Source organism: Cyclospora cayetanensis, unplaced genomic scaffold, assembly GCF_002999335.1.
Source record: "Cyclospora cayetanensis isolate NF1_C8 unplaced genomic scaffold, CcayRef3 CcayRef3_contig_118, whole genome shotgun sequence".
Taxonomy (NCBI): Eukaryota; Apicomplexa; class Conoidasida; order Eucoccidiorida; family Eimeriidae; genus Cyclospora; species Cyclospora cayetanensis.
The window spans coordinates 40,489-52,046 of NW_020312057.1; the positions used below are offsets into that span (position 1 = coordinate 40,489).

Genomic DNA, 11,558 nt, shown 5'->3' on the forward strand with positions numbered 1-11,558 from the left:
AGCCATCCCTGCACCATTGCACTTCTCTTCTCCATTTTATCGGGAGTGTACGCCCTACTGCTTTCATACATGCGCTCCGCACCCCGCTGCGCCCTGCTGCGCACTGAGTTTCCCGAGGCCTCTGAACGCCAGTTGGCGTGCTGCATTCACTGTGGGGTGGCTTACAAAACAAAGGGATTTCGGTTGTTCGGGGTAACCAGTGTTCGGTAGTCTGTTCGGTCACCACTAAAGCCCCTACTAGGTGCGCGGGTGCGCAGATTGACCCCCTGAACTCTTGGGAGCTCTTACTCGCGCTGCTCTAGCAGCGGGGCAAAAGCCGTCGACAAACTGTTTTGCGCATGCCCGCTGCATCAATCTTGAAGCCGCCGTCACCTGAAGATATCCAGCCTCATGGAGTAAGGGCCTTGGAGTCCAGGGCTTGACCCATCGCGTGCAGGCCGTTGTCTACGTACAGCGTCGTTCCTGTGACGCCGCGCGCCAGAGGGGAGAGCAGAAAGAGGGCGGCTCGGCCCACATCGTCGCTGTCCAAGTCCTAAGAGGTCAGAACCCATGAACAAGATAGACAGCAGACGGTGGTCTACGGCTGGCGCAAGCTACTGGGCACACCGACGCCTGCGCGTCTGGTGCGGCAGTGTCAACAGTGCAACAAGCCTCCGCGAACAACCAGGGGTGCAGGACCTCTTGAGAGCCCCTTTGGAAGGCACTTACTCGCTCCAAGGGTGCATTCGCCTTCGAGTAATCGATCGCGAGATCAATGAACGTCTTGTCTCCCGACTTGCCAATAGCCGAGGCTGCGCGACTCTTGAGAGGCCCCGCACTGATGCAGTTCACCCGCACGCCTCCGGCCCTTCCCGCTTCGTAGGCCAGCGTGCGGCAGTCCGACTCTAATGCAGCTTTTGCACTACTCATGCCCCCACCATACCCTGTAGCGTAGCACCACCACACCCGCAGCAGAGCTGTGAGTGCTCTGATACATCGCCACGCAAGAAAGCCGAGCCTTACGCCGCTCTGCATACCATGGCGCACCTGGAATAACCCGCTCGGAGGCGATATAGGAGAGGGCCAAAGCGCTGCTGCCCTTCTTCATAAGGGGCAGAAAGTGCTGCAGCATGGAAACGAACGAGTAGCTGCTGCTGCTAACTGCCGCAAGATACCCTTTTCGCGAGGTTTGCAGAAGAGGCCTCGTCACCTGCGTGCAATAATATCAACACATAGAGGCCCACACAGACACACACACAAACACATAGATGCCCACAGACACACACACATACATGTATATAGATATGGCCACACAAACACATATGCCCACATATATATATATATATATCGTACACGCCAGACTTAAAGACCGGTCCCCCTGGGGAGGGACGCGTTGGGAAACAAGGCTGCCCTCAGCCTCAGCCTAAAGAAAGCAGACAGTTTCTAAAGCGCAGCTTCTAGAGTTCTCGCCTCGGGGCCGTTTGCAAGGGAGTGCACGAGGATGTCGATTTGCTCTCCATCGGCCTTCACGGCGGCGGCCACTTCGGAAATGGAGTATCCCCCCACACCAGCGTATCGCTTATTGTTCGCGATCTGATCCCTCAGGCACAGCAGACACGCAACATTCCAGCGATTTTAACGAAGAAAGCAGATGACCAGCAACCAGGAGTGGTATCGACCTCCTGGAACGCTGCAGGCTGCCGAGGAGTCGGAGTCGGCAGACGCGCAACACGGAGCGCCCACGTCGAATCCGAAACGTGGAAGAGGGAAGAGACGAGGAGCTATTGAGCGCGAATGCAGAGAGGCGGTAGCAGTCGCGCCGTTGGGGGAAGAGGGCAGGCAAGGTCACCTCTGGGGGCACGTCGTCTGGTGTATCGAAGACTGCGTCTAACGGGTAAACCTTGGCAAACTGCATATCGACCATCTTTTCGGCCGCCTCGCGCGTCTCAGCGTCGCCCTCTGGCTCCTGGGAGTAGGTGCTATCGGCGTGGAAGCGACTGCCCTCGAGACCTTTCATGAAGATGGAGTAGACGGGAGGCCATGTGCCGACTAGCACGCGCGCGCCTGCAGCTCTGAGCAGCTTGCAGATCGCCCAGCCATAGCCGTTGCTGTCTGCCACCCCTGAGAGCGCAGCAGAGGAAAGGGAGGACTGGCAGTCTAGCAGCGCATTCCTTGCCCAGCCACAGCCGTTGCTGTCTGCCACCCCTGAGTGCAGCAGAGGAAGGGAGGCCTACAAGTCTAGCAGCAGCACATTCCTCATGAACGAGCAGCAAGGGTAGCTTCAAACGACAAAGCCTGCTCTTGGCTAGCCCATGCGGTCAGCTTACCGGCTACGAAGGCTGTCTTTCCCCGTAGATCGACGGGCAGCGGTCCGCCCAGCAGCTCTTCTCCACCTGCTAAGCCTGCTGATAGCGATCCAGCTTGTGCAGAGGCGAGACTGCCAGCTGTCTTAGGAGGCAGTGTGGACGATGGCGCGAACGCGCGTTGCGACTCGTGGTGAGGCTGCTGCAGACTCGCGAGAGGGGGTGCCGCGGGGGAGGGCAGCCCCTGCTGCAGGTCAGTTCCTCGAGCATGAGCACCACTGCTGCCCATGCGGAAGCCGGCGGTCTGCTGCAGGTGAAGCAGTAAAGGCACGACCAGCAGCAGAAAGGAGCGACTCGCTAGGGGAGACATTTTGAATGTGGGATCGATCGACGCCTGGCAAGCCGAGAGAGAGACAAAGAGAGGGAGAGACGGCAGCCGGAAAACCTTGCACTCAAGGAAAGACACACACGCACACACCCTCGCACGCACACCGATTGCTGCAGCCGCTGCGACTGCTGCAGCTGTTGCCGCCGTGTCTTGCACTTCGAACCGCAAATGATTCTATGGAGCGAACTGGCTCTTAAGAGGCATGCATTGGCAACCACCAAAATAGCCTAAGGAACGCGTTGGAACCCCTCCTCCTCCCTGCCCCCCCTAGCCCTCTCTCAGCATCTCTTGTCGCTGGCGCAGCAGCAGCAGGAGCAGTGCAGCAGCACCAACAGGGATGGCGGAAAGATCGGCATTAGATATTCGGCTGTACTTCCCCGGCAGCACGCAGGAAAGTACTATGCATTACTTCTCTATTCCACATATATTTAGCCTCCTATTTGATATACAGGCCAGCACAGCAACAAACACAGAGACCAGCATCGACGGGCAGCAGCAGCACCAGCAGCCGCCGCAGCCGCAATTTGCAGCAGCAGCAGCAGCTCCATCATCATGAGCGATGATGAAGCAGCAGCGGCATGCACGGCATGGAAGTCTTTCCGCCTTTGCGCCCATTCTTTTCCCCTAGAGCCTTTTTTTTCTTGCCACACCCTCTGTCAATATATTTCATCTCACCGGAGTCGCTTGTAGATAGGGAGTGGCCACGGCTGCAAGCACCTCCCGCCGTACTGAGTTTGTGCAAAGAGCGGCTGCTGCATCGCTGCAGCGCCTCCCCGTGTCTGGTCTCTTGAGATGTCAGGGTGTGCCTCCTGAGCGTATGGACTGCGGAAGCCTCAGTCCGTGAAGCAGCAACAAGTGCAGCCGGTTAGAGTTGCGTGCTAAGAATGCCGCAGCCAGAGGGGAAAGGCGGCGATGGAAGAAAATCGCCAGTCCTGGCTGCCCTTCCACCGGAAGCAGCGCCAGCCAGAGGCGTAGAAGGTGCTCTGAGGCTGTCGGAAATGCTAGCTGGTGAGAGTTGGGTCGTCACCTCATTGTGTGCAGAGGGCAAGAGCGTGGAGGGGAGGGAAGCGAGTAGCGGCCGTTGCAACAAACAGGGGAAAGGCTGCGATGGGAGTCTGCCGAATGCTTGTGGCGTGCCTTCAACTGTAACGTCTGTTCCGCTGCCGCGAACGGCGGCTGTTGCGCTTGCAGGTGCAGCCGCTGCTGGTGTTACGGCTGACTCTCGAGTTTGTTGTGCAGTCCTAGATGGCTGTGATGCAGTACAGCTGCCTTCTGCGTCCACTGCGGCTGTAGAAGGAGCAACAGCAGTGGCAACTGCAGAAGGAAGAACAACAGCAGCAGCAAGTGCAGAAGGAAGAACAACAGCAGCAGCAAGTGCAGAAGGAAGAGCAGTGATGGAGAGACGTGTAGACGTCGAGAGTAAAGGGCTTCCCATGCCCGAAGAAGTATTGGGGGAGTTGCCAGTGGAGGCGTTGGCTCCTCCCAAGCGTGGATCTGCGAGTTCTTTACGCGACGGTGTGACCCTTGCGAATTTTATGAGGCAAAGTCGAAACACAGCAGCTGCAGCCGCTGCTCGTCGGCGAAAACATCCAGAAGCAGCGGCAACAGGGTGGGAGCCTGTAGCCTCGCCAGCCGAGGTGCGTGCTGCACTCAGCAACAGCAGCGATAGCAGCAATGCCGTTGCACTGGCCGTTGCAACTGCAAGCCATGAGGCGCCCATTCTTGCGCCTGGCTGCGTAGCAGCAGCTGCACGCCTTCATGCTGCAGCAGCGTCGGAGGAAGCAGCTGCAGCGGACTCATTGCATCCTGGTCAGCTGTCTCTCCTTCCCAATGCCTCGGAGAAGTCGCTTCTGCCGTCTTGCGCTGCAGCAAGGGTGCAGCGGATCAAGCGAAAGAGACAGCGAGACAGGAGGACTGTTCTTGACGAGGAAACTTGGGAACGTTCCTTGTCTGCAACCATCGAGAAGGCTTACTTCCCGGATCTGCCGCTGCTGCGGCTGCTGCGGCAGCTGATGGCTGCAGAAGGAGCCAACGACGCTGCTGCAGTGCAGGCTGTTTCCAAGAAAATTGCCTCCCTCGCGGCAGCAACCCCGTTCCACATGCAAGCGGCAGAGCGGCGGCAGCAGCAGCAGGAATTGGACGACTCCGCTGTTAACCCTCGGAGGGAGCCGAGGCAGCTAGAGGAGAAGATGGAGGATGCCATGCAGCAGCAGCAGCAGCAGCAGCTGCAGGCTTCGCAAGAGAGCGAGGCGTGCGAGGTGCTACTGCTCAAGCAGGTCAAACAGGAAGATCGCATGCTGTTGCAGCACGATGTCATCGATGTAGACGCATGCAGCAACAGCAGCAGCACAAGCAGCGAGGCAGAAGAGGACGAGAGTGGAGCAGGGGACCAGTTAGGTGCAAGGGAGCTGGGCAGGCGTCATCGAGAGACTGAACTTCAGCAGCAGCAAAAGCATAAGCAACAGGGAAGCCTGCAGCAGGCACCCGAGCATGAGATGCAGCAGCAGCAGCAGCAGCAGGAGCTGCTGACGTTGCTGCAGGAGGAGAACGGGGGACTGCCAGAGCGGCAGCCACCCCTGCCCATGTCTGTGGATGCTTTTTTCGAGGCATTCGTGTCGGAGGATCAGCACAGTGTGCAGCAGCTCTTGCAGAGGCGTGAGCAGCGTCTGCGAGAAAAGCATGAGACTCTCTGGGAGCAGCAGCAGCAACACAATTGCAAGCAGTTGCTGCTGCAGCAGCACACCGTGGCGGGCCGAACAGTGCCAGAAGGGCCTGCTGTAGGCTTTCATCCGGGAGCGACACGGCTGTTTTTCAAAGGCGCAGAAACAGACGACGATCCTCGAAATATGATGCCAAGGTGTGTCTGCAGGCAGCAGGAGAGACTTACGTATTCGTCAGCGAACGTTGTCATATGCAGCTTTTCTGCGGCGTCTGCTTGCTGTTGCGAAGCTATAGATGTGGAGGCATGTGTATATGTCTGTTTGTCTGTGTGAGGATTCTCTGTGGATGTATATATATATATATGTGTGTGTGTGAGGATTCTGTGTGCATGTGTGTGTATATGTCTGTGTGTGTATGTGAGGACTCTCTGTGGATGTATGTTTTTTATATGTCTGTATGTGTATGTGTGTTTGTACGTGCCGTGTCATTGTAGGGGAGAAGTTCGGTCTGAGTGCACCCGCTTTACTACCCTTCAGCGGCAGTTGCAGCATGAGCAGCTGAAGCAACAGCTGCAACGTCGCCGGCAGCAGCATGTGAACGCAGATCAGAGCAATATGCACCAGCTTGTGCAGCAAGGAGAGTTTAGGCCTCTTCCAAAAAAGCCGACAGAGACACATGTGCATCTTCCAGGAGGGCAGCCGATCGGTTATTCTTTTGTCCAGTCACCCGTTGCCATCCCCGTGAAGTCTCCTCAGGATCCTGCCTCGAATGAAATCACTTGGGGTATGACGGTGGGATCGATCGCTCCCGCACTGCTGCTGGTTGTCTTTGCGCGTGGTGGTTTGTGCGTGTGTTTTGTTGCTCCTCGCTGCCGTCTGTTGCGGGTGCTGTAGCCACCGCTGAGTGTGCAGTAGAGGGGCTTGATGATGTTTGTGGCAGTGGTGGTGGGTGGTACTGGTAATGGTGATGGTGATGGTTTATAGTAGTGGTGATGGTTCATAGAAATGGTGGTGGTTTGTAGTAATGGTGGTGGTTCATAGCAATGGTGGTGGTTCATAGCAATGGTGGTGATCATAGCAATGGTGGTGGTTCATAGCAATGGTGGTGGTTCATAGCAATGGTGGTGGTTCATAGCAATGGTGGTGGTTCATAGCAATGGTGGTGGTTCATAGCAATGATGGTGGTTCATAGCAATGGTGGTGTTTCATAGCAATGGTGGTGGTTCATAGCAATGGTGGTGGTTCATAGCAATGGTGGTGATCATAGCAATGGTGGTGGTTCATAGCAATGGTGGGGTTGGTTCATAGCAATGGTGGTGGTAAGGGTACTACCACTTCCACTCCTACTACGACTTCTGCTGCTGCTGCTGCTTGTTGTTGTTGTATTTATGTCGGACTTCTTTCGCTCTGGCTGTCTTGCGCAGGCTCTTTGTTGAGCACACCAGTGTTGGTGCAGATCGGAGCAACTACGCCTTGCATATCCTCCGCTGTGCTGGGAGATTCAGCCTCCTTAAAGAGCGAAGTCGTAGGATTCAAGATGCCTGAGCCTGTGGGCAGAGAGGCCGCTGCTGTGCGGCTGCAGCAGAAGGCAGCAGAGAAGCAGCGGCGGAAGCAGCTTCACAGGTGTTCGTTGCTAAGCGAAGCTACCTCGAACGTGGCGGGCAGCAGAACCGCCGACTGTGCCTCTTCGTTGGCAGCAGGCAGCGTCAGCAGTGGCAAGAGAAGCGCCAACGTTTCACTTGCTGCAGCAGCTATCCGTAGATTGGTAAAGGCTCGCAGTACTTCTGGAGGAGGAGCGAGCAGCAGCAGCAGCAGCAGCAATCAGAGGCTTGCCGCACTTATGCAGTCTCCGCTGCTGCAGGCTCTCTCCGGCAGGTTTACCCCTGAGGGCGGGTTAGATCTTCAGCTGCGAGCGGCCTATGCGCCGAAACGAAGGGGTGAGTCAGGGTGTATCCGCTGTGGCTGGCGTTGTGGGAGCTAGTCGAGCACCAGCAGCAGAGAGGAGGTTCGTACGGGGTGTGGATGTCAGTGCAGAGACGGAGAGAGGACGAACGTGTTACGCTTGCTTGCTTGCTGTACTTTCCTTCAGGCATTGGACGTCTAAAAGGCAGCAGCAGCTGCAGCAGCGTGAGAAGCGTGGCTACTATCGATGCGCCTGCAACTCCGCAGCAGCAACCTGGTAGCAGCAGCAGCAGCAGGACTGCTCGCTGAGGCATGTGCCGTGCTGCTGCAGGAGCCGCGGATATAATCTTTGCTGTCGCTGCGTTTGTTTGTGTGTGTCTAAGACTCTCTTGGGAGTTGTTTGTTTCAGTCCTCTGAGCAGCCATGAGGCACTACCCACTTGCGTAGAGAGGGGTATGGTAGGACGGAGAGGCGAAGTGGTGAGAGGGTCCACTGCCAGTCGCTTCAGCGCCTTGCTGCTGCCGAGTCTGCATATATATATATAGATATATATATATATACATATGTATAGGCAGTAGATGTGTGTTTATATGTAATATACCCACGATGGTGTTGCCTTTTGTGACAAGCGATTTGAGCGGAGTGAGTAACGCTGCAGCTGTACAGAGGTGCAGGTGCAGGTGTCGGTGGCCCCCCAGTGCCGAATTACCACCAAATTTTTTAGTGAGACTTTTAAATGGGACCAGTGGTACGGGCGGAAAAGGCGGTTATCAGGAGAAGGCAACCGAATTATTTAACCATAACGATTGCAGCAGTTGGGTGTGGTGCGGTGGTTGCATAAAAAAAACAAAGCCAGAAATAGCAAGCCCTCTGGCGTGCAGTGCAGCCTCGCCGGCCTTCCCTGCTGCTGAGCACGCAGATCGCTGCAAGCAGGCAGGTTGGTCGTTGTAGTCCCTTAGAGGGCGGCAGTGCAACCTAGAGAAAATAAAACCTGTTGAGGACAGGAGGCAGAACAGATTCAGAGTCTAGGATGCAATGCGACACAGGCGAAACTTTAAAAGGTGGAACTAGAGACCAGACAAAAATGCGCATAGCAACGCGAGAACGCATGCCTGCAGCAGCTGCAGAGTAGAGACCCCGTAAGCTTGCTTCTGAGGATGCCACACCTTTGGCATCCTCAGGTGGACGCACCTCGCAGATGTGCTTGTTGTACTAGGGGGGCTTTGCTCAAGCGTTTGGCGAGAGTTGCTTTGCGAAGGGTTGTTGCAGTCTCTTGCGCGCGGTGCTGGTGGGCCCTACGCTAGTGCGCTCTCTGCGTGTATCTATGACGTCAACAACACGTACACACAGCTGAGTGCACTCTGATGAATGTGGCAGTGACGCTGCGGGGGGAATACTACGTCATGGGCTCGCTGAGGCGACAGTAACGGAGCGTTTTCCTTTTAGCCGCTGCGGCTTGTGGGTAAACTCGGAACGTCTCAGCAGGCTGCTAGCACTCCTGGCCTCTTGAGGCGCTACGTTCCATGAGGCACAGGATACCAGGAGGAAATGCAGGGGTGGGTTTGGGGTCTGTCTGTCTGCTTTTTTTACAGTAGCTCGTCTAGCTTTAGCTTAAGGCTCTGAGCCGCACCAACAACCACCAAGCACTCCTGGCCTCTTGAGGCGCTACGTTTCATGAGGTACAGGATACCAGGAGGAAATGCAGGGGTGGGTTTGGGGTCTGTCTGTCTGCTTTTTTTACAGTAGCTCGTCTAGCTTTAGCTTAAGGCTCTGAGCCGCACCAACAACCACCTCCGTGTCTGCGAGGAGGGTCAGTTTGGCCGAAGGATGCAGGAGATCAGAGCCGCCCCCAGAAACTCCTCCCCCTGAAGCTGCAACCCGAGCAGCAGCCGCAGCCGCTGCCGCCGGAATACTACGAGCCTCCCTAGTTTTGTGAACGAGCCATCCCGCAGTGTGCAGCCAGGTGAGTCCCCCGCCAGCAGCAGCTGCTCGCTGCTGCAGCAGCAGCGCGGGTGTATGGACAGCCACCAGACCCAGTCGGAGGAGGCAGCTGACATGCTGCAGGAGAGAAGGACACTCCAATACCAGAGGCTGGCGCTGCAGCATCTCGGCTAAGCACAGCCAGCGCATCAGCGAAAACGTCTTGGGCAATGCCTTTGGCACGCACACCCCTCCATGAAGCACAACAAAGGCCCCTTCAGGGGCCTTCCGCGGCTTGATGCGTCTTCTCAGCATCAAGCCGCTGCCAAATGCATCCTCCAAGTGCCTCTTGTCGTCTTTCCGGTGGGTGTATGCCGCGAGGAATGCAGCGACCAGCAGGAGACGCGCCAGCCGCGGCAACTGCAACAGCCGTGCAGCACTGTCTGCTGCGGCCAAGTGCCCTCCCCAGAAGCTGGCTGCTGCTGCGCTGCTGACTCTGCAGTCCACGAGATCTGGCAGCAAGCGAGAAAACGGCTCGGCAGCGGCAGCAGCACAGCTGCTGCGCAGCTGCTCATGCAGCAAATCGAGGGAGCCCAGCTGGTGCGTCCTCAGCAGCAGCTGCAGCGCCTGGCTCCAAAGCTCTCTACACAAAAATCGCAGCTGCCAGAAATCACTCGCTGCATGCTGATAAAGGCAGCGGCAAACATCCCCGCAGAATTTCCGCCATATGGCCAACACGTCTGCTTTTCCAGACTGCGCAGAAACCAACCACACTCCGCTCTCCTCTTCGACTGCCGCCTCTGCCGCTGCACCGCCTTGCGCCAGTTGATCAGCGGGGTCGGGGAGGCACCACTGCATCCGCAGAGAAAACGGGAAGTTGGGGGGAGCAGATTCAAGAGCTACCTGCAGCAGAGGCAGCGCCAGCTGCTGGAAGCTGCGCTGCAGTACAAAGGAAGCGGCATCTCGATCGTACGCTCGAAACAGCACATGGGGGGGCGGAGGAAGACCATCCAAAGCCTCTGGAGCCAGAGGCCTTCGGCATATCAGAATCACACAGACACCTCGGCAGCTCCTGGTGCCGCTTTCCCCCCCTGATGCTGCAGTAGCGCCTCCATACAAAAGCTCAGGAAGCCTCAGAAAGGCTTGCAGCAGCTCTGGCATCAGCTGGCGCAGAGGCTGCATCCCATCCACCAGTAGCACTGCACTCCTTGATGCCCTGCTTCGAGCTTCATGCTGCGCCGCATCTGCGCCTTCCCATCCGCATGCCGCGACCCCTGCACTTGCCGCAGCAGCGAGAACTGCCGCTGAAGCTGCAAGTTGCCTCCCCAGAGACTCCACGAAGCCGTCCGGGGTAGTTACTCCCGTCTTCGCTGCTCTGCTGCACTCCTGCTGCAACAGCTTGAGCTGCTGCTTCAGCGCGGCGAAGTGCTGCTGCATCTCCGACGAGGCGGCGGCGTCTCCCGCGGCCCCTGCCTCTCCCCTGCTCTGCTGCTCCTGCTGCTGCGCCAATAACAGAGGCGCACAGCACGCTTCCGCTTCCTCCTTCAGAGAGACTGCGAGACTCCGCAGAAGGTCCAAGTACAGCAGATGACGGCCTGCCGATCCATCCACTGCTGCGGCTGTCGCAGCATCTGCATATCCGTGGGCAACACTGCACTCGCTCATCAGCAGCCGACTCAGAAAGCTCTTGCCGCTGCCTGCAGGCCCCACAATCTGCAACAAAGGGAGAGGCGCTCTGAGATCTCCTAGCAAGCCGAAGAGCTGCGACAGCTGTGGCAGCCTGAGGAGGCCAGCTGCTCCAGCCACGCGCCTAAAGCCCTTCCGAAAGGGGAGAGGGACAGCTTCTAGCGCGCAGACTTCCGCGGCTGCACTGTCGCAACTCGCTGCTCCAGCAGGCAGCCTCCTTCGAGCGGAGGCAAGGGGCGTTGCCGGCTGGCCTAGCAGGCTTCCTTCGAGCTGCTGATGGATGCGACGTGGCGGTGCAGGTGACCCCATGGGAAGAAAGGCATTTGCGTTTTGTGCTTCTGCTGCTGAGGACGCTTCTCCAGCATTTTCCCTCCGAGCTCCAAGAGGCACACAAACAGGCGAGGCTGCGCCTGGGGATGCGGCAGGGGGGCAGGAGGCGGGTGTTTCCTGGTGCTGCTCAGACAGCGCAGGCCGACGCGGCTGTGATGAAGAGTCTTGCGTGGAGGCGAGACGTTTGGAAGGCGCGACTTCCGCAGTCCTTAGGGCAGCGAGGGCAGCCCTCTTGACAGTCGATACGGAGGCTGTCTCGACGGCCGCTGCATTTGTTGCAGCTCCCTCTGCTGTCGCTGCGGAAGGTGAGGCACTTCTGGAGGCGCTGCTCGGAGCAGCAGCGGCTGTAGCGTCTCCAGTAGTGGGTGGCGGCTTCGACGCCGCAGACAT

At 57.6% G+C, this 11,558-nt stretch overlaps 3 protein-coding genes across 3 annotated transcripts; 1 reads left to right on the forward strand and 2 right to left on the reverse strand.

The window, feature by feature from the left end:
• Positions 1-388: 388 nt before the first annotated feature.
• LOC34620055 (enoyl-[acyl-carrier-protein] reductase [NADH] 2, chloroplastic) lies at positions 389-2,571 on the reverse strand. Its single transcript, XM_026336120.1, has 6 exons — positions 2,307-2,571; positions 1,829-2,100; positions 1,450-1,572; positions 1,027-1,189; positions 709-923; positions 389-532 (listed from the first exon to the last, which is right to left on the reverse strand). Exons 1-6 carry the CDS (start codon positions 2,569-2,571, stop codon positions 389-391), a joined length of 1,182 nt encoding a protein of 393 aa, XP_026191905.1.
• Positions 2,572-3,554: 983 nt separating this feature from the next.
• LOC34620054 lies at positions 3,555-7,462 on the forward strand (the record flags this gene model as incomplete). The annotated part of the gene is made up of 5 exons (XM_026336130.1): positions 3,555-3,921; positions 4,117-5,527; positions 5,825-6,114; positions 6,755-7,277; positions 7,438-7,462. Coding segments are annotated over exons 1-5 (2,616 nt in total), but the record flags the coding sequence as incomplete, so codon positions are not given.
• Positions 7,463-8,969: 1,507 nt separating this feature from the next.
• LOC34623800 lies at positions 8,970-11,558 on the reverse strand. Its single transcript, XM_026336141.1, is given in 2 exon segments — positions 8,970-11,194; positions 11,231-11,558. Coding segments are annotated over 2 exon segments (2,553 nt in total).

What these genes read in the sequence shown, in the direction of transcription:
- LOC34620055 (XM_026336120.1), bottom strand. Translation starts at nt 2,571, where the DNA reads ATGGGCAGCAGTGGTGCTCATGCTCGAGGAACTGACCTGCAGCAGGGG. An exon ending in CCCTTGCAAACGGCCCCGAG is followed by an intron (nt 1,190 to 1,449) that starts GCGAGAACTCTA and finishes TATTGCACGCAG; the next exon opens with GTGACGAGGCCTCTTCTGCA. An exon ending in CTCCGAGCGGGTTATTCCAG is followed by an intron (nt 924 to 1,026) that starts GTGCGCCATGGT and finishes GCTACGCTACAG; the next exon opens with GGTATGGTGGGGGCATGAGT.